The 25,442-nt window shown below is 39.7% G+C and overlaps 1 protein-coding gene across 1 annotated transcript in view; it reads right to left on the bottom strand.

Moving 5' to 3' along the window:
• Positions 1–347: 347 nt before the first annotated feature.
• The window catches only part of TMEM55A (transmembrane protein 55A), a 25,567-nt gene continuing 472 nt past the window's right edge, over positions 348–25,442 (bottom strand). Inside the window, exons 2-7 of the mRNA XM_010562000.1 lie at positions 19,594–19,744; positions 18,103–18,209; positions 16,216–16,339; positions 10,423–10,475; positions 3,097–3,187; positions 348–1,923 (exon numbers count right to left, since the gene is read on the bottom strand). Coding sequence (XP_010560302.1) covers positions 1,780–1,923; positions 3,097–3,187; positions 10,423–10,475; positions 16,216–16,339; positions 18,103–18,209; positions 19,594–19,744 — 670 coding nt within the window. The 3' untranslated portion in view covers positions 348–1,779. The remainder of the gene's footprint in view (positions 1,924–3,096; positions 3,188–10,422; positions 10,476–16,215; positions 16,340–18,102; positions 18,210–19,593; positions 19,745–25,442) is intronic.

Raw genomic sequence — 25,442 nt, 5'->3', positions numbered from 1 at the left:
GTATTCGAAGGTTTAAGATGGAAACGACCACAGCAAATCCCTACAGTGAAGGGATGTAAACAGCATTAGGAAAAGAAGAAAGTATATTACCATATTCCCTCAATAAGCCATTGACTAAAGACGACATAATCCCAACAGTGGTCTCATCCCTTACTTACTTCCTCATTCTTCCCAAAACATCAAAAAACCAGCAATTTGTTCTTGCTCTCTTACATTCCTGAGGCTGCCATTTGGCAAAAATGCAGAGCCCGCCTCTGCTGCACAATACCTTTGTTGTTCCTGTATCATACTAGGAAACTCTTCCACTTGGGTATTTTTATTTATGTATAAGTAACAAAATATATTAAGTTTGAATAATAATCTTTATTTCTTTATTAGTTTATTTGTAAAAGGTACATTGTAATCCTGAGCTACTGCTTTTATACATTTAGCATCATACAAAGACGGATCATTTACAGTTTGATCATTTACATTTATTGTGCTCCAAAATCCTTATCTGAATATCATTTTGTCCTAGCAGGAACATAGATAATTTAAATTACATGTATCCCTGAAACATCCACATTAATTTACCCATCTGACCCCATTATCTAAATTACTACAGTCATCTAAATCACTCAGGACATTCCTTCCGAATTTAGCAAAAACTTGTTTAAAACTATAAAGATGGGCAGTGCAAGAACTGGTCCCTCAATCCTTTGTGAATACATCATTAGAAAAAACTTTCTGTTTCCGTATTCTCTTAGCAAGTCAGTGCTAAATTGACTAGATGTACTTTGATGGAATGGTCCAAGTTACAGTTTACTCATTTTCTTATTACAGCAGTTAATGTGAATTTACAGTGTCTCCCTTTGCAGTGACCACTGCATAACTCTCCCAAACAGGGAAAACCTGACACGATCAGAGGAAAGTAAGAGGCAACCCATCACCATCTTATTGTCACCTACGTGACACTGAAGTATTACGAAACGAGTCATATGAAATGCTTCCCTTAGACCCTGTAAAGGAACTTGTACAAATAAGTGGAGTTAAGTTCCAAAATCCGAGCATGGCTTTTAGGATTTGCCAGTTAAAAAAAACCAAAACCAAACACCTAAGTCCCAGGATCCTTGGGAAGAAATCATTTATCCTAACTGAAATCCAATCCTGGATAAATGGAAATTTTACTGGACTACCAAAATAGCATCTCTCTACCTGAAAAATCTCAAAGCATACAGTGTTTACAAATGTCTCTCTAGCAACAGTGTCAGTCTCTTGAAGTACACTCATAACTTTCATTTCCTGAATAAGGTCACTATGATCTTAGGCAAAAGATACAGTTAGCAGTTCAAGCAAAATGCTTATTGCTTAGGTTTTAAAGCAAGCCACTTTAATATAATTTTAGTTAAAATGTTAAGTACAAATGTGAAGCTACTGTAGAAACACTTATAAACACTCTTGCTTTTGAATTCTTACTCATCATCTAGAAAAATGGCAGACGGATTTTAACATAACAAAGGAAATGTAAAACTTAATACTGTCTGTTGAAATAAAATTCAACACCTATAAAGACAGAGTTATGAACATGTAAACACAGCTTTAGTATTCAGAGCTAGGGAATCTAGCAGCAAAACAAACTATTTGCATATTATGTAGTGCAATGAACATTTGTTCTTAGAGACCCCCAGTCTTAAAACTACTTTAAACAGAATGGAATCCTTACAGGAAAGGTTTTAAAAGTGTCCAAGATGTAATATCCAGAATTACTAGATGTTCATCTGCTATAATCTAACAATTTCTCTACGCAAAACTGTGCTCTGGATAACTGACTTTAATGGCTCCCCAGTAGCAGGCTCGAATGAGGCAGATTAAACCTAAAAGATAAGCAATAGCCCAAGAAACATATGTTGCGTGAAACCGCCTGGCGAAATCTTGTGTACCAACCTAAAAAGAGAAAATGAAAGTGTCAAACATACAGCACTATCTGCTCTTCAGGGAAGAGCAAATTATATTAAGAAGCGGCATTTTGGCACCTTTTTTTACTCTGTTAAGGAAAAAATCAGATATTTTATTAGCTTAGTTTTACACAATCATAGGGTAATTGAGCTTGGAAGGGACATCGGGACATTTCTAGTCCCAACTTCCCAGTCAAAGCAGGGTCAACTCTAAGGTCAGACCAAGCTGTTCAGGGTTTTAACCCAGCTGGGTCCCAAAAAACTCCAAGGATGGAAGCTACACCAGCCTCTGGACACACCTCATGGAGAAACATTTTGATCATTTTCAAACTCAGTAAGGTTGTTAAAAAAGTAATATAAAAAGAAATCTGTCTCGCTGTTTTTATTTCTGGCTGTCACTGTTTTTATTAGGAAAACTGGAAAATCCTTCATAATTCATTTAAGCTTTATTTAATAATAAAAAATTATTCAAGTTATAACGCAAGTTATAGGTATAATGAGACTCACACATATGAATTCAACTGCAGGTTATTTCCTCATACGTACTTCACTGGGACTGCCGGGTAGAAAGTTGACTCTAATAACCAGTTCCAGATACTTCAGAGCCAAGCAAGCCAGACAGTTTTCCAAGTAATAGAGCAACAACAACATGAGCCTTCAGATTGTATAATAGCTTATTATCTGGTTTTACTCTGTATAGCTTGTACAAATTATAAAGGCATATATATGTTTCTAACTTTTGGAATCCTATTCCCCTCCACTGCAGTGCAACTTACATTCCTGGCTATACAGCAATATGTATTTCTGGAAACCTGGACATTTTGAGAGCCCTAGCAAGAACAAGATGTTCCAGTATTTCTACAGTGAAGTAAAACCATTTTTCATAAAACTGAAGTTTTTAGAGAGATGAAGAGTCAAATTTAACATCAGGAAGAGGAGACTTTCAAAGTGCCAGAACACTTTTTTAAGGAACATTTCAGTTTTCTGGCTAACTCAGATGATTAAGTCCCTGGTTTTAATAGAGGTGACAAAAACTACACAAACTTGGGAGGTTTTACTCAAATGCTGGGAAAGAAGAGCTGGTCAACCAAGGGAGCTCCTTTGTACACACACACACACCCCCACGCACACAGTTGCAAGTACATCATAGTACATCACTCACAGTTAATCCAACTCCAATGAAGATGCATATCATTCCAATTGTAATATAAGCGCAGCAGCGTCTCCGTGGCAGTGCACTTCCAACAGAAGAACTGTTAGAAAATAAATGGTATTTAAAATTTAAAAAACAACCCCAACCAACAATAAACAAACTACATAAATAGTAACTGTTCAGTCTAAGCGGGGGGAAGGGAAGAGAATGGCAATACACATACACCACCTTAAGTTTATAAAGTTGTAGGCAAAGTCTAGAATTATACCAAACAGTAAAAGACAGAGTCCACATCGTGGAACTATTGGTGAAGATTATCTAGTATCTAAAAATCTAGGTGCTTACAATAAAGAGAGTGGTGCCACACCTACAGCTTGAGTGTGTCTACCTCCCATATCCACAGTGCACCCAGATAACTATCTTGAATAGCCTTTGGATTACAAAACCCAAGTTTTCTTTGCAGCTTCTATGTAGGTTGTAAGATGCCCTTTAGACTTTCAATACATCAGTACATGGCTTTAATACATTCACTGCATCTAAGTAACTAGAAATCACTTCTACCACCCCTAAATGTCATTAACAGTAATGACCTGCACTATTTCCTGGAATAGTTCACTCAATACTGTTGAGTGGCTAAACTCTACCCCATTTCTTGAAGATAAACACCCCAAACTGTTCTAGTGACAAACATGAAAACTTTTTCATGTTCAGCATTTCCAAAGACTGAAATTCTTTAGACGCGTTTAAGTCAGTATTAGTAACTTCAAAAACATGACAAGTTCTTTTTACTTTCCAATTTTCTTTTAGAGTTCTACCACAAGTTACACGAGCTGCACAAATCACTGCTGACAACCACGGTAAATAAATACCCTGGAAGTTCTGTCACTCATCATCTAGACTATGAACTCCAAGACAGATAGCTTTGTCTCTACCTGCTATGTTAAGCTATTACAGTGCTTCAGTCAAACAGAATATAAAATGCAAATAAAACATTACATTCTTTACTGCAGGTTAGAAAAATTATTCCAGAAGCTCAGCGTTGTTTAGCAAATACATCTTGAGTCACACATTTGTAATCACATACTGCTATACTAATGAGGAAAATAGAAACATGATTTAATTCCATTGAAACACAGTGAACACATAGGTCCATTGAAAGGACTAGAGGCAGAAGTGCTTTCAAAAAATATGTACCATCTAAGAGGTAGTTTTGAAGCATCCTGAAGCACGCTGTCATTAGTTAAGTACTTCAGCCCATTCTGGGAGATCAACATGCCTTTGGAAATACTGGGATGCTTGTACTCTTGTGTTCAAAGATGCAAGGGAAAGTAATTTTCATCTCATGATAGTTCAGCATATTCAAGATAAATGTATAACAGAAGAAAACACTGCTGCACTATTGAAGTAGTACATCTGTCATATGACTGACCAAATTTCTCACTCCCGTTAATTAACCACATAGTAAGGCCTCATGCTTAGCATGTGACTAGAATTTTTTAAGCATTCATCTTAGAAAGCCTTCAAATAGATTGGTTTAAGCAGCTTTACTCCAATATTATTTCTTTACAAGGAATTTCTAAAATGCTCCAAGGAAAGGAAAAAAAAAAACCCACAACAAAAACCCCAAAAACCAAACCACAGTCCTCAAGCTAACATGCTGAGCTTCATCTTGCAAGGCAAGGGTTGAATACAGTTGACCACTCACAAGCCATCTGTTATACATTTTCAGAAGAAAAGGGAAAGTCCCAAACCTGTTCTGCTCATTAATTTCCCAGGGGAAATTACTTCTTACTGAAAGCCTCACCATACACATTTGGGATGGGATTTGGGGGGTGGTGGTGGTGGTGCGATTAGGGTGGAAGAATTCCCAATTGGGGAAATACTGGTATCTTAACCACACTCTCACACACCCCCACGCTCTCCCCAAAAGCCAGCCTAAATACTTCTACAGCCATTCTAGAAGAGGGGTATGTTGTCTGATTCCAAGTTACACGAGGGAAAAAAACCAAACAAAACAGGAGTTTTATAAAAGGGAACAGGGAGAAGACTTCTCCAAAAAGCTGAACTGATGAGCATTGAGCTTGCCAAACTGACCTTAGGTTCCCTCCTTTGCAGGATTTCCTGGCTACGTACTCAGAAAGTTAATTCTATTACAGAGCTGGATACCTTAAGATAAGCTGGTAGAAATGTCATGTTCAATACACCTAAAACATGCATGATATTTACTGCACTGTGTATTCCACACTGAGACAAAGTTCATTTTGGGAAAGAGACCTTCCCTTTCAGAGCTGTCTGACTTACAATCTTGGTTTTGCAATCATAATATTGCAGGTGCGGTATGTATTTCCCATCCATATTTCTCTCAAGCTCTGTTCTCTCCTATCCAGTAAGAAATGCTGGGGTAGAAACCATCACCTCAAATACCACAAAAAGGAAATGTAAAGAATGTCTTAATTTAACTGTCTTTCTCTTTCCACAAAAAGCAAAGATGAAATAAATATATTAAGTTTCTATGGTCATATAACAGACCTGGGAATATTTAGCAATCCCAATAAATCATAATTTTTCATCTCCCAACAGTGATATTAGCCACTAGGCCACTCTAAATAGTGAGGTTTCCCTCTACCACCCCCAAATTACACATAAAAACCCCCAAACTAACTCTGAATAAAGAAAGCTGAAACCCTACCCAAACCCTACCAACTGTGGCAACTTTAACAGGCACATTCAGAAATATTAAAACTGGGGTTAAACGAACATTTTTAAGTCACAGAAGCAGCTGTTTCCATTGTGGGACTAATGAGGGTGAACTCACTACAGAGCTATGCAGAAGGCAGCAGTTCTTTCTGAGCTGCTGCTAAGGAAGCAAAGGCACCTGCCAGACCTTTGGGCAGCGGCAGCAGATATAAAAGACACCAAAGCCAATTTAGCATCAGGCAGTAATTAGAAGAGGGGAAAACTGCCACAAGTGAAGGAGACTATTAAAGGAGTAGCACAGGAAAGAATGCAGGGTCCGCTTGTGCTCCAAATAACAGGAATTATTGCCAGGATTTCAGACATGCTTTTAGAAAGGTTTTTAAGAGGAAGATCAAAATGCCAGTATTTTGAAGGTGAATAGCACTGCTGAAACTAGCCTCCTCAGTAGTGACAGGGTTCCAACATCTCTCTCTTTCCTAAAGGTCCTGCAGACTTTATGGGCCAAAAGTGTTATAAATTCATTAGGGTCCATCATTTTGTCAGGACTTAGAAAGAAAAATAAGTAGGTTCTAAAGAGGCGGGTGGGGGTGGGGAAGAGATTTGGCATTCTGAAATAAAAACTTGTACTATTCAATTCTCCTTCTAGTAACTGAATTCATGATCCTGACATTTCTAGATTACTTAATATACAGCTTGGGAAAGAGAGCAGCAGGCAAAAAAACAGTTCCTGCTTCTTCTCCATCATTTAATGAGAAAAATACCAGAAGCCTTCCTTAAACCTCTCACCCTTCTGGGAAACAGGCTGATACACATCTAGTCTTTTGTATTTTGAAACACAAAAGAACACTAAAACAGTAAGAAGAAACAGTGTCTCCCACATTCCCAGGCATCATCCTCTACACTATAAAACTATATTGTAACAATTTCCTTATTACCTACATTTCTTGTCCCAATGCAGTAGATAATGTGCAACTAAGGGCCCATGTCAGGCAGACCACTACGCATCAGTAGGGCTTCTGCAAATACCTTACCTACACTGGCATGACCAGGTTTGTAGTCCATTTCTAAAGAGATTTGGTCATTTACCAAATAAGTGATTTTATTCTCCACATCACAACTTATGTCCTATATTTCCCAAGTTATTTTGCAAAAAAAGTTACTCGGGAGGGGGCGGGGACACGATGACACAGTCAACAAAAAGGTATATCACAAAACAATAAATTTGTGACCACAATGGTAGCAGGTAGATAGGATTAAAAAACAAACAAGAAACAACAAATGTTTGAAACAAAATCATGAAAATTATTTGAGAATCTAGAAGTCTCAGCAGATGTCATCTTGAAAAACCTACTGTTGCAGTGATTCAAGGTGCCTTTTGCCTCAGTCTCCACTATCCTTTTTTCAGTGACAATCATCCACTGAGTCAACAGAAGGAATGAATAGTTTTGCATCTAACTAGTCAGCTATTAATGAAAGTAGTTTTGCATTAATAAGCTGAAATAAAGAACCCTACATTCCCTTCTGACTACTCAGCTACAGGTACGACGACCTCTGACAAAGGGCTGATAGAAAGCAGCAGGTTACTGCAGTTATTGATTCCACCATCATGACTCAAAGCTCTGCCTCACCTATGCTGTGCTCTAAATCCATACATTAGGAACGTTTATGCTGCTGGAAGTGCAGAACTCCTGACCATCACATCTCAAATCTGGTGTGCTGGTTTTGGCTGGGAAACAGCTAATTTTCTTCACAGTAGCTATAATGGGGCTGTTTTGGGTTTGTGCTGAAAACAGTGTTGATAACACAGGGGTGTTTTCGTTACTGCTGAGCAGTGCTTGCACAGAGCCAAGGCCTTTTCTGCTCCTCACCCCACCCCACCAGCGAGGAGGCTGGGGGGGGGGGCACAAGGGGCTGGGGGGGACACAGCCGGGACAGCTGACCCCGACTGACCACAGGGACATTCCAGACCATATGGCGTCATGCCCAGCATATACAGCTGGGGGAAGAAGAAGGAAGGGGGGACGTTGGGAATGATGGCGTTTGTCTTCCCAAGTAACCGTTACGGGTGACGGAGCCCTGCTTTCCTGGAGATGGCTGAACACCTGCCTGCCCATGGGAAGCGGTGAATGAATTCCTTGGTTTGCTTTGCTTGCGTGTATGGCTTTTGCTTTACCTATTACACTGTCTTTATGTCAACCCACGAGTTTTTTTTTCACTTTTACCTTCCGATTCTCTCCTCCATCCCACTGTGGGGGAGTGAGCAAGCGGCTGTGTGGGGCTTAGTTGCTGGCTGGCGTTAAACCATGACACGCAGGAAGACACCAGGCAATTCATTCAAAGCTAAATTACAACATTCCATAGTTTGCATCCTCAGCCCAAGGACAGAAATGCCTATTTGTTAAAATTTGTTTTGTATTCTGCAATTCAGTTGCCATGCAAGCTGTAATTTTCTCAAATTGCACTGCAGAGATGCTCTGGTTTTATTACATACAGATAACATGCTTTGCACTTTATAGAAAAAAATACTAAGAAATCCTTGGACTCCAGCTGGATTTTAAAATACAAGCAACATAAATCAACAGAAGACAAACCAAAAGATCACACTGTATGACTTTTAGTCTGTTGCTTGGAGTGGGGTTTTTTTTGTTATTGTTGGGGTTGGGGTTTTTGTTTAACCTTAAAAAAAAAACCCAACAAAAAACCAAACGGCAGATAATTTTGTACCTGAGGATAGTCAAGAAAAAAAGCTGAGGTCAGCTATCAAGTGTTACATAGAATCATAGAATGGTTTAGGTTGGAAGGGACCTTAAAGATCATCTAGTTCCACCCCCCCCTGCCATGGGCAGGGACACCTTCCACTAGACCAGGTTGCTCAAAGCCCCATCCAACCTGGCCTTGAACACTTCCAGGGATGGGCCGGCCATAACCTCTCTGGGCAACCTGTTCCAGTGCCTCACCACCCTCACAGTGAAGAACTGCTTCCTTACACCTAATCTAAATCTACCTTCTTTCAGTTTAAAACCATTACCCCTTGTCCTACCAATACACTGCTTGTTAAAGAGTCCCCTCCCCATCTTTCCTGTAGGCCCCCTTAAGTATTGAAAGGCTGCTATAAGGTGCCCCCAGAGCCATCTCTTCTCCAGGCTAAATAACCCCAACTCTCTCAGTCTATTCTCCTAGGAGAGCTGCTCCAGCCCTCTGATCATCTTCATGGCCCTCCTCTGGACCTGCTCACGCAGGTCCATGTCCTTCCTATGTTGGGGCTCCAGAGCTGAACGCAGTACTCCAGCTGGGGTCTCATGAAAGTAGAGGGACAGAATCACCTCCCTCGACCTGCTGGCCGCAATTCTTTTCATGGGGCCCAGGATACGGTTGGCTTTCTGGGCTGCATGCACACATTGCTGGGTCATGTTCAGTTTTTCAGACATGATAAAATATAAAGCATAATGGTAATTAGTTTAAAAACAAACAAACCAAACCACAAAACCACCAGCTCCTCCCCCCAGGATTGAAAAGGCTGAATGCAATTAGAGTCAGTAAAAACACCCCTGCAAAGCAACATCTCATCAAGACCGTGAGTTTATTTGACCTAAGCAAACTAGAACATATCCACTGCTCCACACCCCATCAGTTACACTCCTGAGGTTAAACACACCACAAGACTGACTTCTCTAACAAATACTCCAGTAAAAGATTTCAATCGCTGTTGAAGGCCAGGCCATGCCAACACCTACAGCACATTTATCCTAAGCCTTCTGCTTCCTAAGGGACCTGATCGTTTTCCTACAACATGCAACACAGCTGTGGCTCTCCATTCCCAGTGGAAAACACATTTGCTCCTTTAACTGGAAGTCGTACCTGCCTATCAAAGAAAGACAAATATTTAAATAAATCAGCAGGACAAGAAAGTCTCTTAAGTAATATTTTTAAGTCTTATTTCACACCCTGTGGTTGAGATTCCAAACAAATTTAAAGTATGTTAGTAGTGTAGCTTTTAACAATTCAAACTAAGTTTTCTGGACCTCAGATAAGAAAGGCCAAACAAATACTTAACTAAAAGCCCCAAACAAAAACCAAAACATAAAAAACCTTTACAGCTCTTGTATTCTAATTTTTCTCCCTCTTACTGAAGTAATAACAAATGAATAGACAAGTTATTCCACAGTAATTCATAAACATTAAACAAGCTATGCATTAAAAAGCTTAACAGAAGTTAGTTGTTGAGTTTTATGAAATCAGTAAAACCTCTTTCAAATTAAGAAAGATTATTTCCTTTCCTCCTTTTACAATAACATCTGATTAACTGCATGAAGTGGTAAAATTTCAAGGATGTAAGTTGTTAATTTTAGCAACACATTCCTGTCTGTTGTTAGCAGCTTATTTTTTGCCTCTAGCAATTCAATCAGAGCATTTTAACAAAATGCAGGTTGGAAGGTTGGATTTGTCAAGATTACTGATTTGTGCATAAAGAGTGGAGAATTCATGTGCACATAACATGCTCTTTAGCCTTGAAATTCAGATGAGCAAGGCGAAATAATCAGCACAACAGACAGATTTTATTCAAAAGACTTTTACAGAAGAAACACTGGCAACTTATTTAACAGTTAATTTATGTAACCTTGCTTTCAGAGAACTTACATTTTTTTGCAGTGTGGGCATTTTGCTAGTGTGTTAAACCTCAGTTCCATCCACTGTAAAAAGAAAAAATAAAAAGGTTGAAAAACTGGCTTGAGAAAATGTTTGTTGTACTTCATGCCAAATGTCACTGTGAAAACATTTTGCTTCTCAGGCTTTCTTTGACTTGTTTCTTGCTTTCTTCCATAAACGTGATGCCCTTTTGTCAGTGACAACATAGAACTGGGATTTCCATGTGAACATTTCCCATGACTTGCCTCAGTATTACAAGATTCACTTGACGTAACGTGGTTTCATCCACAGGCACAGTATAAGCAACATGGTAATATTAATACAGTTTTTTCTCTTACTTCCATGACTATGAATACACCCTGAATCAAAACAAATGTGTTTTCTTTGGCACAATTACAGATAGATGCATTTTCCCATCTTACCCCAACACTCGCATCATTTGTGAAAACTAAGTGTGCACAGAAAGATTAGCTAAAGAATATTTTAGAAAGTAGATGTCTTTATAAGTTTTATATCAATAGAGAACGCTATTGGCTACTTACATGATATTTTTAAAAGGTGATATATAAAACCATACATGGTATGGTCATAACCTTCCATGCACAGACTAAAACCTATGTGGGAAACAGCCTTAGTGAAGGTAATGCGTAGAACTACCTCAACGAGAGGATACATGGTCATATACTCATTTAAAACCAGCAGGTTTTGTTAAATTTAATCCTGTGATAATAGAAGTATTAAACAAGCATTTTAAACATGTTTGCCTTGAACAAGGGGTAAGATTATTGTTCTTCACTCTGTAAGCAGTTATATTGTAAGGCAGCAGAAGAGAGCTGTAATTTCTCAACTGGAGGTAGTTAGCACAGTTTCCTGGTGAAATATAATTCTCCTCTCCCCTCTGCTCCTAATTTATGCGAAAGTCACACTGCAAGTTACTAGCAGGGGAAGAAGCCTGTACAGCACAGACCACCAAAGCCTCCATTCGGATCCTCCTTATCTCTGTGAGAAATCAGAAGTCTGTCTACTGAAGTGAATAGTGTTGTTATAACTGCTACAAACACAAACCAAAATCAGAGCCCATCCTTGTATGGAAAACAGGACCCAGCTACAGCACAGCACCATTTAAACACTGAGAATGAATTTATGATTTTATGTGCAAAGAAAGAGGATGTGGCTTGTAATGCCTTCCCAGTATAAGCAGGTTTTCCTGTGAGCAAGGTTCTGATCTGTAGCATTTAGAGTGCCTTTTCCTGCCTCTTGAAGGTCTCCCTCAGTTTCATTTACCTCTAATGGGGCCAATTCTCCATCATTTTTTTCCTGGTTCTGAAGTATCCAACTACAATATCAGTTACATAGTTGTTCTTTAAAATTTATATGTTTACAAAGACTTGGCCAAAGTGATTTAGCACAGTTGTATTTTATCCCTTAATAAAAGGAAAGCTTCTGTAATACTCCCCACCTGAGCAATGCATTTTAGGAGCATTAATTCTACTTCCACATTCCTGCCAGAGGAGCAAGTTAGCTATTTGCCTGCACCCCTGTCAAAATTATTCAGTTTCACTTAGTTCTACACAGCAAAATTGGGATAAGGTGCGGTTGTCAGTACCAAGGATGGAGACAGGCCTCTTCAGAGCTGTTGTTTCAGCTTTTTAAATGGCAATTCCAGAAACAGAAGCAAATCTAAATCCAGGGCTTATAATTTTTTGTATTTGTAATTCAACTTCACTCCTGTACACTAGTTTTATTCCAGGCTAGGCAACTCTGTATCCAAAGTTACTCATTAATGATCTTTCTAGAGTTTTATTTATTTTAAGATTTCTGATTATTAGCCTTAATTATTAATGGATACAAACTGAAATGTGCTTGGGCTCTAAATATTGACAGAAAAAACAGAGGCATTGATAACCTGTTTTCATTGAGAGTTACATGGAAGTAAGAGAAGCACTAACTGTTATGATGCCTTCTGCACATACCGGAAATATTTGCAGAAAAAAAAAAAAAGCAAAAATGCCACAAGACATTCAAACTACAAGAATTCAGATCACATTAGCACAGTAGGGAAAGGTTATTTTCATGCACATACTAATTCTTGGAGGTTTGGTGGGTTTAACAAGTAGTTTAAATCATGTTTAAAGCTGGTATTTTTACCCATATTCCAGAGAGCTTTAAAGTACCTAATCTTGAGTCATGTTGTCAGGAAAACTTGAGGCTACAGTTACATGAAACTTAGCTCCCTGCTGACAATACAAACTGTATTTTTCCCATTGAAACAATACAATACAATAAACAATAGCCCAAATCCCTGGTTAGATGTACTGAAACACAGATGAGGATTTCAGAGCACTCTTAAATATTTCAACAGTGGACAAAACCAGACATCCATCAAGGGATTTACCAGAAGAATATGTCAAACTTTTTTCCTTCTGAGCCTAAAATAGTTCTCAATGTGTTCAATACAAGACCGAGGGGAAAAAAAAAAAAAGACATATATACATACGTACACACACATCCCTACATACAGGTACTCTGCCAAAAAAAGCTTGCCCTCTGCTCCCCCCAGGTCCTTTGGGAAAGCAAAATACTTCTGTGGATTAAAGCATTTCTTAGTTTTCTAAAGAATTTAAAGGGTTTTCTATTGAATTATGTTAGAAGAAATACCTCTCATATTTGATTACTTTTAAAAAAACAAAATTGAGAGAGCACAACTGACAAACCACAGTGCTTAGCCCACAGCCTGTGGCTTCCATAGCTTGCTCCTGGCTTCTTGTCCTTGAGGTCTCTCTGAAAGCAGGATGGTAGCAGGAGGATGGCAGAGGGGGCGACAACACAGGAACAGCCCTCCCTTGCCCACCACCATTTCCAAAGGCAACTCAGCCTCCGACAGCCACAAATCATCACAGGCAGAGGCCCCTGGGAGAGGGGTTGTGGGGAATGACTTACTGCTGACAGAAACAGTTAACAGCCACAGCCCAAGTCCAGAAGCTCTTAAAAAGCTCAAACTGGATCAGACTGCGATTTAGCAAGACAGTTAAACCTTCATCCTGCCCTCCTTTTCTATTCTACCCCTTTTTCCGCTTGTCTGAACTCCAAATCTGCTAGAAACAGTGGAAACCTTAACACAGAAGAGACCCTTATCAGGTTACCCAAGATAAAAAATAATCTGATGAACAAAATGTGAGTAACTAGTGATAGTTCAGCTACAGTATCACTTCAGTACTAAGTCATTCTCCCAGCTGAGAGAGAAAAACTTCAAGGCACTCCATAGCATGGAGCATGCTTCTAATAATTTATGAACACACCCCCCACGTGCAGAGGCAGGGAAAGCACAGCCCATACTTATGCTTTCATGTGTGTGGGGGGGGGGGGGGCAAAAAAAAAAATAGTTTGGGAAAGGGGGGTGAACAAGTTGACACTTAAAACAGCACAGAACAAGCAACTGACAATTTAACTTTTCCACCCCAGGGATTCTAGCTTTGCTTGTCTATTTTTTTTATTATTCTTTTTTTAACTGCCATGTAAAGTAAAGGAGATACCTTACCAAGTTGCTGAGAGATGCATCTAGCATTGCGTATTTCCTTTACAATGTGGAGATCTCAAAGGGCAGAAGTACCCTGAGTTTCCAGGCTGGCTAAAGCACTTCTATTTTTTTGCTTCTCTGCTCACTCTCAAACCCCCCAAATTTTCTGATTTTTCTTAACTAAAAAAATTTATTTGCAGAATCTCAAACTTAGTAGCAGAAAAAGGCAGAAGCAAAAGAGTGTTGGGAAAGCTGTGTAAAGTGAGAAAAAAGGGTTTGTTTCTTGATAACTCATCATAAAAGAATACAATCTTCAAATTTCTAATGGTTTTAAGGGTTTCTTTTCAGTGTACTGTGAAGTGGTAAATTGGTCTTACTGGCAGATAGGACTATGGGAATTAAAAACAATGCAGTTCCCTAAAGCAACCATCAGATCTGAAGTCACATGCACAATTCTAAATTAGAAAACTTAGTCTTTTAAGGCAGTAGTAGTTATGGGCAAAACCAGCCTTTATGGGTATAGCTTTTTTTTTTCCTTATGTTCACCTGAAGAAGTTCATAGTGTGAACTACAGAACTCATTCGGGCTGCATTTACAGAAATTAAATAGGAGATAAATAAAACTCCCACGCTTACGAAAGCCCCCAAAGATAGGCCAATAACTTAGCAATGAAAATTTTACTCCATAACACTGACTCTCCCTAATTAAAAATAAAATAAAATCACATAGTAGAGATGGCCTGTTGAGACCACATTAAAACTTAGTACCATAACTCTTCTACAGCGCTGCTTTTGCCTGTGCAGTTTCAAAGCTGTGCTAGAAAACATAATTGCATTACAAAATCAAATTAGGACTCTCTATCAAACTTCAGTGTTCATGCATGTACTTAATAGTTTGCAACATGCTACTATATTTTTAAAAAAAGCTAAAAGAAAAGGCAACCTTTAATAAAAGATTCCTGGTTTAGAATATGTACTTGAGACAGCCTTCTTCTGTAGATCCAGCAGTTTTCTGTTAGTAACATTATTCTATATTGCATACAATGTTCTTACTAGCTAAGGTCACATGTAGACTTGCATTTAAAAAAAAGCAAACAGAAAACCCACTCCAGCTATCTCCAGTTACAGACTACTGTTCTTCAGCAAAGATTATAATAGGAATATATGGGATTTTTTTAAATATATAGGCAGAATTAGTAGATAGACCATTTCTCAAGCATGTCTCTTAATGGTTTCTCAGATACTACATTACTTGTAGATTCATAATCAAATCCCTAGATCCCCTGTAAAAAAAAAAAGCGCAAGAGCCATCTCCTGCTCCCTGCATTCATCATCTACTATAGTAAAGCCATTACTGTGCACCTCACTGATCCATATACACGAAGTAAAGATGTGAAGGAACAAGTCTATTCCATTATAGAGCCCATCACAAGCAAACCCTTCTCTCACCACTGATACAAGCCAACACAGAGTGCCATCCCCTATGCTTCCTTTTTCCTTTCACAAAATGCCCTTGAGTATCCTCTGGCCTTTACATATCTTACACTCCTTTGTTTCAGGAACCTAACACCACCCTGGTGACTATGCAGGTCCTTCAGCTGTACCAGCCATCTTAGGCATTTGCCATAACTCACAAACCTGACATTCTAGCACCACTCTTTGATGAAGCTAAAGCTAACTTACTGGTGTGTATTGCAGAGACTCTTCCTAAATCAAAATTCAAGTATGGCAACCCCTTATCCCTGTAAAAGGCTGCAAACAGTTCAACAGCAAAAGAGTATTCTTGCATTCTTCCACTTCAGAAATGGGATCAACTGTCAGCCTCACATACAAACCAAAATCTCCAGTTCCATAACAACTGACAGATACTCTAATGGCAAGTGCTGTAAGAAACAGCTTTCAGGGGTCCATACAGCAATGGCAGAACTGGTCTCTTAGCCACTGCAGAACATAACCATCATTGCAAGCCTAAACAGAACCTGGAAGCACAGCTTCCTTTTCCAGCACCATCCACTCGCACATCACTAAGCAGTATGACTGACTTTGGGCTTTATCCATGCATGCACAGAAAGACTGTTAAGAGTTTTCCTGAAACATGTAAAGATAAGCAAATACAGACCACACATCCATAGCAATATGAGCACAGAAGCAGCTCTAGTTCCTCAATGATGCCATAGAGTGAGGCAATATGCTCTTAAAAGTGCTTACGACAAATAGCTTGAGGGACAGCACAGTGAGGCGAGAAGGGGAATCTGGCGCTTTACTTACAAGGAACGTATTTCCACAGTGCCCACATACCACTCTAGTTCCATCTGGTTGAACTGGCAAGGCAGGCTGAGCTGGCTGCTCTTCTGGGATCAGCATTACTGGACCAAGAGTAATGATGCGTCTGCTGTGTTAAGAACATTAGATGTACATGTAATTAAGCTAGCAAAAGAGAAGGACGATGCGTTTAAGCAATTAGCTCAGTCACTACTGAATATTTTACACTTTTAAACCATAATCTGCTTTTTAAACAAATGATGCACCCAGTTTTGGTCTCTCTCCAAAGTGTTTTCCTTTTCAGTTCTGAAAACATTCTCTTTCACTATAAGATCAGCCAGAACCCTGTAGAGATCAAAGATTTGCCATCATATGGCAGAAACACTCCTCAGGAAAATGAAATCTTAATACCCAGGCTGAGCAAGCCCATGACTTGGAATGTACATACCCATGTGAAACATGTAGGAAAAGTAAGGACTCTTCCATAACCTAGTTCTCCTTCCCAAGTCAGATACTCCTTCCCACACTACTGACAACTGTGTCAATATAAGCAGCATATCCACATTTGTACAGTAAAAATTCCATTCAAATTGAGTGAACTAAAAAAGAAAACTATCCCAGGTTGACTAAATGCAATCAATTCACTTTAAAAAAACTTGTTTGTAGTATTTGCTTTTATGTTCAATGTGTTTCCAGTTTAATTATACAATTTGTCCATTCAAAATGATAGTACCCAAATTAACCAACTCAAAGCAGAATGAGGATCAGACTTCCTAGCATGAAAAAAGTAAAGGGAAAAAATAAAGCATTATTTAACTTGCACTGCATCTCTCTCCATATACAACCGAAACTGTATTCTGGATGGCCTCCCTTCAATCTGGAGCCTTCCATTTAGGGTATACTCCCAACTCTCTCCTTCAAAGTATCCCTATTTTGCTCATCTTCTAGTAAGACAAATACATAGGCTATCTTAGGGAAACTACCAGGATACATACTTTTGAAATGATTTTAATAAAATTAGGGAGGTTCTGATTCAGCTTTGTTACCAACCATATGATGTATTACAACTGAAGTATCCCCTGAACATCTTTTCACTTCCAGAAAATATTTGGAATGTTTTGAAGTTTTCCCCAATGCTGCATTAGTTAAAAAAAAAAAAAAAAAAAAGCCCCTCAAGTCTCAAACTATGTTTCAAAACCAGAATAGCCAACAGACTGGTGACTAAGGCAATTGGTGCGATAGAGCTCCCATTCATGTATCCACAGACCTAGCCTTCATCTCAATTCCTCTTGTTAGAGCTGCACCACTTACAATCAAATTACTCCTACCTTGGTGGGATCTTTAACACCCTAAGCCCACCAGTAAGAATGCTCACTACAGCAATCACACTTGTTTCTTTTATAACAAATGTGTAAATTAAAGTCAAAAACTGAGAGGAGATTGAAAACTCAGGACAGGACTGAAGCCAACCTACTGCTCGGTCTACCATTTCATTCTGAAGTCCCCACTCTGAACTAGGCAAAGTCACCAACCTGTTTGTTTACAGTAATTAAGTTTGCAAGAAATTATGAATGTTAAGTCCCAGAAACAAGAAGTGATTTTCTTCTCCATTGTTCTTTATACCATTTTTTCTTTATGAAGTAGCTAAAATGGGAAACACACATTTGAGACTACCACCAAATAAAAAAAAATTTTTCCTCTTTAATCTTAGGAAAAAAAAAGAAATTCAAAATTGACACTAGTACAACCTGTCTCTACAGTAATTCAGTAATGCTCTGTAAGTGTACAGAGGCCCAGGCTTGAACCTCTTTTAGTTTTAAATACTCAACACAAAGAACACCATTGCTTTAAAGAAAACTATCTCAAGGCACTTACAGTTTTTTTTATTCTTACCAGTTTGGTCTTGGACAGCCTATTTTCCGAGACGTATCCTTACAGATAAGGAGACAGTTACATTGACATCTAACATACTTCTTCCCTGAAGGAGGGTTTTTGATTGGCTAAACAAACAAAAAAACCCACCAGGGAACACACATCAGAAGTCATAGCAATTCACTTTTTTTCCTCATAACAGTATGACAAAGCAGAATGACTTCAGTGACAAGTTCTTGCTAACAGAGAAATACAGTTCCTCTTACAGAGGAAACTTGAGAGTCAAGACAAAATTAGAAGTTTTCTCTCTCTTCCCAGAGGAAGAAGTGCAAGTTTCCTCACTAGAACAAATGAGGGATTTGCAAACTAATGGAAAAAACATTCATATTTTAGCAATGAATAATTCAAGACCTCAGTTTAGTTGGTTTTTTGTTTGTTTTTTGTTTTTTTTTTTAAATGTGAGCTTCAGTAGTAGTATATTTTTTAAAAAACAGTGAAAACATCAAACAAGCCTCCTCACCTGGTACAATGTCTTTATTCAACAGTGAAAGAATCACAGTCTGGTTCTCAGTCACTAAGAGTCTACAAATGTAGACATCACTGAACTATAATCTTATTTTAAACTGTACTGAAATTATCCTTCTCCAGTCTGGGAGTCAAGTTTCTGGGTCCCCTTTATACAGCCAATCAAAAACTGCAAGATACTTTGTTTGGCTAGAAACATTATATATTGGCAGGGAAATTAAGTATTAATGGCAGGTTCTCTACTCTCTAAGTGAAAAAAAAAGTTTTCCTACAGTTTTAAGGCTTCCTGTTTTCTGGACATCATTTAAAGTTCTTTTAATAAAATAAATCCAATCCAGTGTTTTTCATGCAAATGCCCCCAGTAGCTCTGGCGTGCTACAGTATCAGATCCTGAAACTGAAACTGGAAGGAAGGAAAAAAAAAATAGAAGCATGAGGCCAAATACTGAAGACTTGAATTAAGAAAAGGGGAGGAAGAACAAAAAGGTCTGTGATCACTGGAAAAGAACCTACAATTTATGCATTTCAAAATCATTGTGTTGTGGTCTGTTAGCAAGCTAACAAATTGACTAAATACTATTGCAGGAGGAAAGCATACATCCAGGGAAAGGTGTGGGTTAGTTACTTTGTTTCTTCCACTCTTACAATAATTCTTCATTTCTCTTCATCCCACCAAAACCAGTTTCACCCTTCTTTACAGAACAGTAATTACTTAAACAACATCTTTGCTTTTTGTCCTCCTCAGAAGGAAACATCCTGTGCAGCCAGCTCAACAGCACAAAGATTTATTCCTAACAGCTTATGACCATCCTTGTGCCAGCAACCCTTGCACTTGCACACTAGCGGTCAGCTGTGCTGACAGGTCCTTTGCAGGGCTGGCAGGAAGGGACTCGCCCTTTGTCAGTGAGGACACAAATTCTACCAACGACATACTTCAACCTCCCCCCGCTTCCCTCCACAAAAAGAAAACGCTAAAAATCCATTTTACCGTAGCTTCATTGCAAACTGTGCACTTAACAACATGTTGGTGTAGCTTGCCATCCAAATTGATTAGCGACTGGCACACACGGCAGTTTATTACAGGAACACCGCTGGCATCTGGACTTGCAATAGCAGTATACGGAGGAGGAAGCTCTGCTGCAAGAGATGAGGAAATCTCAGTTGAAAAACCAAACCGGGAATCCTAAACCACCATCAGCAAAAATAGTCTCTAACAGTCACAGCCTCAAAAAAAGAAAAAAATATTAAAAAAATAAAAATCAAAGTTAATGATTAGTATAAACACAAGACAAGCCTGTTTGCTTTCCCCTCCCCCACAACTTCTGTGTACACAAACATCAACTGTAGTTGTACATAAAGCATACCAGCAACACAAACACACCGTAAATCACCCCAGAAAAACAGATCAGACAAAAGGCTCATCTATGCAACTTTATTTTCAAACCAACTTTTTACAGTCTTTAGATAAGGGGGTGGGGGGGGGAGGGACCCAAACAAACCCCAAACTCACCACAGATTAGTAGCAACCAGAGACTGGCTTCTGAAGAAAAAAACAAAGATGATAAAACAAGACACAAGTAGACAGAAGAGCCAGAACCAGCATTTACAAACATCTGGAGAGACTGAAACACAGACAAGTGTTTCTCATATAGTAACAAATACTACAGGTAAAAATACAGAAAAGTCCTGTTAAGGAAACAGGTCTTAGATGGGAAGTGGCACGAAGTGCTTCTTTTTTGAGTGCAACAACAGCAAATGTATGCTATCTGGAAGAAAAAAAAAGATGAACTGAACCCTAAGAGCTTCTGCTTTTAAGGGTTCCAGAGATTTTTCTTGTCCAAGAGCCAAAGCACAGATGCACAAGGAGGTCTTTAGTCACGTAGGACAGGCTAACACAAGGGAGAATATAGTGGCCTCAGGCCCCCATGGAGGAGCAGATTTCAGCTTTGCCAGTCCTGAGCCCCTGACAAACCAGGGAGGAAACGCTCAAGATCGTCCTCGGTTTAAGAATCCATGGAATGAAAACAATTCAACACAGCAACCTCTCACAAGCTTATTACCACAATTATTTGGCATGTAATAGCACCAGCTTTTCTTTCATCGAGAAGTTCAGGGCTCTTCAGGTAAGCAAATAAGGAATGGGCACATTTAGTAGTTCATAGTTAACTTTTTTATACTAATAGTTTGAATTACTCTGCAGCTTTGGACTTCAGTAAATTATTTCATAATTATATCCAAGCAGCCAATAAAATCTTCAGAGAAGCAATGGGAGATCAGCCTACTTTCAGTTTACAAACAGCACTGAACAGCATAGTATCTGCTGGGGGGTGGCAAGGGAAATCATTGGCTGTTATCAAAGCTGACAAGCCCAAGTATTAAATTTAAGCCCATAAGAAAGCACTCGTCACTCCTTCACTCTGTTTTAAAGTGAATGTCATAAGCTGGAGGGATGTAAGAAACCCTGTCCGCCCTTCAGATCCAAAAATCATCACAAAGCTTTGAAGTCGCATTGCCGTCCAGTGCTCGCTCTCTTTGCTACTTGGCCTACAAACAATCTGGACCCACACTTGATTTTAACTCAGAGGCAGCGGAAGGAAGGTAGACACCTTCATGGTCTCAGAATCCCATCCAACATACTTGAATTATTTCAGACAAGAAACAAAATTAACTTATATGCACAATGCAGTTCTGAAGTAATCATACAAACTGATGCTCTGTTACTTGAGCAAGTGAACACCTTCAGCTTTTGATACACCAGTTGCAGAAACCAACATCCTTAAGAAACATCAGGTAACTTAAGAGTGTTGTTCTGATTTTTTTTCTCTTTCTGAGTATTTACATTCTGAGAAAATACAGCATCCAGTCAAAAACTTAACAGCACCAATATTTTGCAGTACTGTGATACCCTATTTTCAGTACAAGACTGACACATGCAAGAGAGGAGATGTTACAAGATACTAACAAACAAAACAAACACACACAAGAGAAAACCCCAAGCCACACACACTTTGGCAACTGGAAACAATCTTAAGCCTACTAGACCACTGCAGAAACCAGGTTTTGAGTTTTGGATGATGGGAACAGCTGTGTCTTAGCTGTGAGTGGCAAAGTCAAGGCTGCTGCAAAGGGGATTTGGCCATAAGTGGGCTGCTTAACTGCTCCTGCAGCCAGCAGCTGACGCACTTTCTGGCTAGGAGAATAGGTAGCCATAAAACAAAAGGCACATCCAGCAGACTGAACACCAAACTCTGTCAAGACACCCCTACAGTTCAATCCCAGCTTTGAGGTTGCTTTTCTGAAAAGCAACACTCATGTTACAGAACTTCTTTGCTTTGTCCTCTCCATTTAAAGTGCAACTTCTCAACCCTTAACAGCTGGGCACAGGGCAGCTGTACTAAGGTAAGGCACACAGTATCTTAAAGGGTACTAGGCAGTAAAAAGACACACGTGCACACCCCCAGCCTTTCAGCTTTCCACGATCCTGGAATACTTTAAGAACTGACAACTATACCCTTCTAGACATCTATAATATTCTATACCCTACTTGTGACAACTCAGGATTTTGCAAGTTGGCTAGATGAGGTGTGCGAGCACCTACAGACACTGCCAGCCACTTCTCCAGCCTCATACTGGAGCTGCTCAGCTTCCAGGTAAGCAGCCTCGCTGTTCCTGTCCCGCTGGCTCAGCAAATTTCAGATAGCAAGCGAATAATGGCTGCTTTTCAGAGTGGTACTGCAGCAAATAACACTTGCTACGGAGCAGAAAGCCAGAGGTATCTTGGCACTGCAACCTTCATGCTTAAAGAAAAAGTGCACTTGGAAGAGCTCCAAAAAACAAACCAGCAAAAGCCACCAAAATTAAGTTTAAAGAAGCTATTGGGGGTAGAAGTGAAAAGGAAAATAAAGCCATTGTCTCAGAGTTCGCTACTCATTACCCCTTAATAAAAAGGTTTCAAAGCACTTTAACATACTTTGGTATGACTTTTTTTTGACAGCTTGAATTTCAGGCTAACTACAACATCTAAAACCAGTTCATAAAGGTCCATCATGTTGCATGTGACTGGATGGTAGGCAAGTTTCACATACACACCAGAGGTTTCAGGACACATTTAATGAGACACTGAATCACCTGCTGCTGACATACTGCTTTACAGCTATATTATCAGTTTTTCTTTAAAAAAAAAAAAATTCAACAGCTGTTAGTTCAGCAAAATTACCAGAGTGCCTACCATGCAGTACATCTGACTCTAACCTACGATTCCCTCCTTGGCCCCACAGGATAGAGATGCAGTGGAAAATATTACATATTCAACCTTAGAAATTCCTTGTCATGCTTGTGCACTTTCCTCCCTTGGTATTCAAAGGGCAGAAACCACAGGGAACCACTTGCAGCTTACCTGGGTCAAACAGAAATGAGTTTGTTTTGGGATTTGTTTTGTTTATTTGATTACAAAAAAAAATTTTAAAACAAAATATCTTTATCCTGACCTGGGAAGGGGTAGGTAAGGGAAAAAGAATTGGTGATCTGTCAGAGACAGGTAGTTAAGACCTGAGAAAGCCTGGGAGAAAAAAAAAAAGCACTGAATAGCCCTACTACAGGGAGCAGAGCTGATGATCCCACCCTCTGTCTGTGTGAAAAGTTTCTTAAATACCATGCCCTGCATCCACATTGAAAAGATTTTTCTTGCTTATTTCCATCCTTAGGAACAAATACTGAGCCATTACCAGGAATCAACCACCCACCAGTTTACACTGAAAAGGGTCAGCTGGGTCTCAGCTGCAGCCCAACAAGAAAAGAGGAGGCTACTTTCAAACCATGGCCTCTCTAATTTAAAGCTCAGGATGACATATTGGGCACCACAGATAATTACAGGGGTAAATCTATTATTGTACATTCAGGTGGTAGTTTGGAGGGCAAAGGACTTCTTCCTCCTTCCTCTGCCGCTCCATACCAGTCAGGTGATGTTAAGCAAGGAAGCTCTGCAGAAAGGGGTTTGGAAGCAAACCCCATCGCCCCATGAGAATGCTTCTTCCCTCTATGTCTAGATTTGCACTGGGGAGAGGGATAAAGACTGAAAAGGCGGTTTACCTTGCATAGATCCTTTCACTAAGGATAACTGACAGAGCAAGGAAACTACAGCTACAGGGTCTATGTCACAGCTCCACAAAATTTTGTTCTGCAGATATCTTTTTATAAGTTTTGTAGAGCAGTTTTAAGTGCTACCTAGTATGCTTGCTCGTAGACTGATCAAACAAGAGATCTTCAACTTCTGAAGAAATGTCTGACATTTAAGATGGCTCTATGGTCCCACCTCATTTTTGGGAACAAGCCACTTGTCTCAGGCACCATACACCACCACCAGTGCCAAGCTAGTTAACACGAGTTACAGGCATGGACTGAAGGCGCAGCAGGACACAGCTACGGACTGAAAGAAGCATTTGGGGTCCAACTTGTTTCCAAGTCATGAGTCTTACTCTGAGTTCAAGCAAGAGTCACTGTTCTAATGCATTTTCATTACTTTAAGTCTATAAAGACCTTCTTAAAACCAGATTGAAGTATACGCAAAAGTAATAGTTACAGGATAAGGACTACTAAGAATAAAAACATTGAATACCAGAATTTAAACTAAGGTGGGTCTCTGGATTTTTTTTTAAACTACAAAACTTAAGGGATGATACCAATCCTACACAATTTGATTAGGAAAAAAAAAAACAAACCAAACCAAACAAACAAAACCCCACCAAACCCAAAACCTAACCTCTGCTGTTTTTCAGGCCAATACTCATTCGTGCAATTCAAATGAAAGTAAAGAATCAACACCAGCTACAGCACTAACTGAAATACATTTTCCTATCAAGGCAAAGAGGACTAGGTTTCCGCAAGTTTCAATATTATTCAAAACAGACAGATGCTCACTCACAGCACTCTAGTTATTATGACATATGTCATAAATCTATACAATTACATAAAAACCCTTAAGAAAGGGCCAACACACTGGAGCCAGTGAGATCAGGACTGTAATCTTACATTTTAAAGGCTACTGCTAGCAAAGCTGCACTAATCTCATTTAGTCTTGATTCCTTCAGCTTTCTCCCCCCTCGCTTTCTGCTCTAAAATGTTTAACTGGAGGGGTGGGGGGGTGGAATCTATTAATGTATTTTGTAAACCTCCTGATTTATATTTTCCAAGTAAAATTTTTTCACCTGCTTACTAAATATTCCGTATTGGTCAACAAGATAATTTTCCTAAGTCTGCGCAGGAAAGTTAACACCGTATTGTTAAGCCACAATTCCGGATCTGTAACCACAGTATCTGACTCGCTTCAAAAACAAAGCCAAAACCAGCTATGGCCTTGAAACGCGTTCGCAAGGACAGCCTAGTGGTTTTGGACTTCAACTACCGCACTGCACAGAGCCCCCTCGTTATTTAAACCTGGCTGCCAGAGCGGGGGCAGGGGCAGGGGCCGGGGCGGCCCGGCGGGCACCTCCTGCCGAACGCGCCCCGGAGACGACCCGGCGACGGGCGCACTGCGTTCTGCTTCCAGGCGCCCGCCTTACACCTCCCCGCGCTGCCTCCCCGCAGCTCGCTGCGCCGAGTTCAGCTGTGCGCGGCTAAGGACCTTTTACTTAATCCTCCTCCTAATTAGCGGGGGAACCGAAGTCCAACAATTACCTCGCAAGCTCCGACATGCGAGCGAGCTACAATAAGCAGACCGGTTCGGGCTCGTTCTGCCACTGCAAACGATTATTTAATTTTTTCTATTCCCCCCCCTCCCTTCCGAAGAGTTGACGCCGGAGCGCGGCGCGGAGCACGGCCTACCCGGCCCTCCGCGGCGTT

Source organism: Haliaeetus leucocephalus, unplaced genomic scaffold (assembly GCF_000737465.1).
Source record: "Haliaeetus leucocephalus isolate CR32 unplaced genomic scaffold, Haliaeetus_leucocephalus-4.0 Scaffold152, whole genome shotgun sequence".
NCBI classification, from domain to species: Eukaryota; Metazoa; Chordata; class Aves; order Accipitriformes; family Accipitridae; genus Haliaeetus; species Haliaeetus leucocephalus.
Note: the sequence above shows the minus strand (reverse complement) of the source record. Positions and strands in the feature narration are given on the sequence as shown.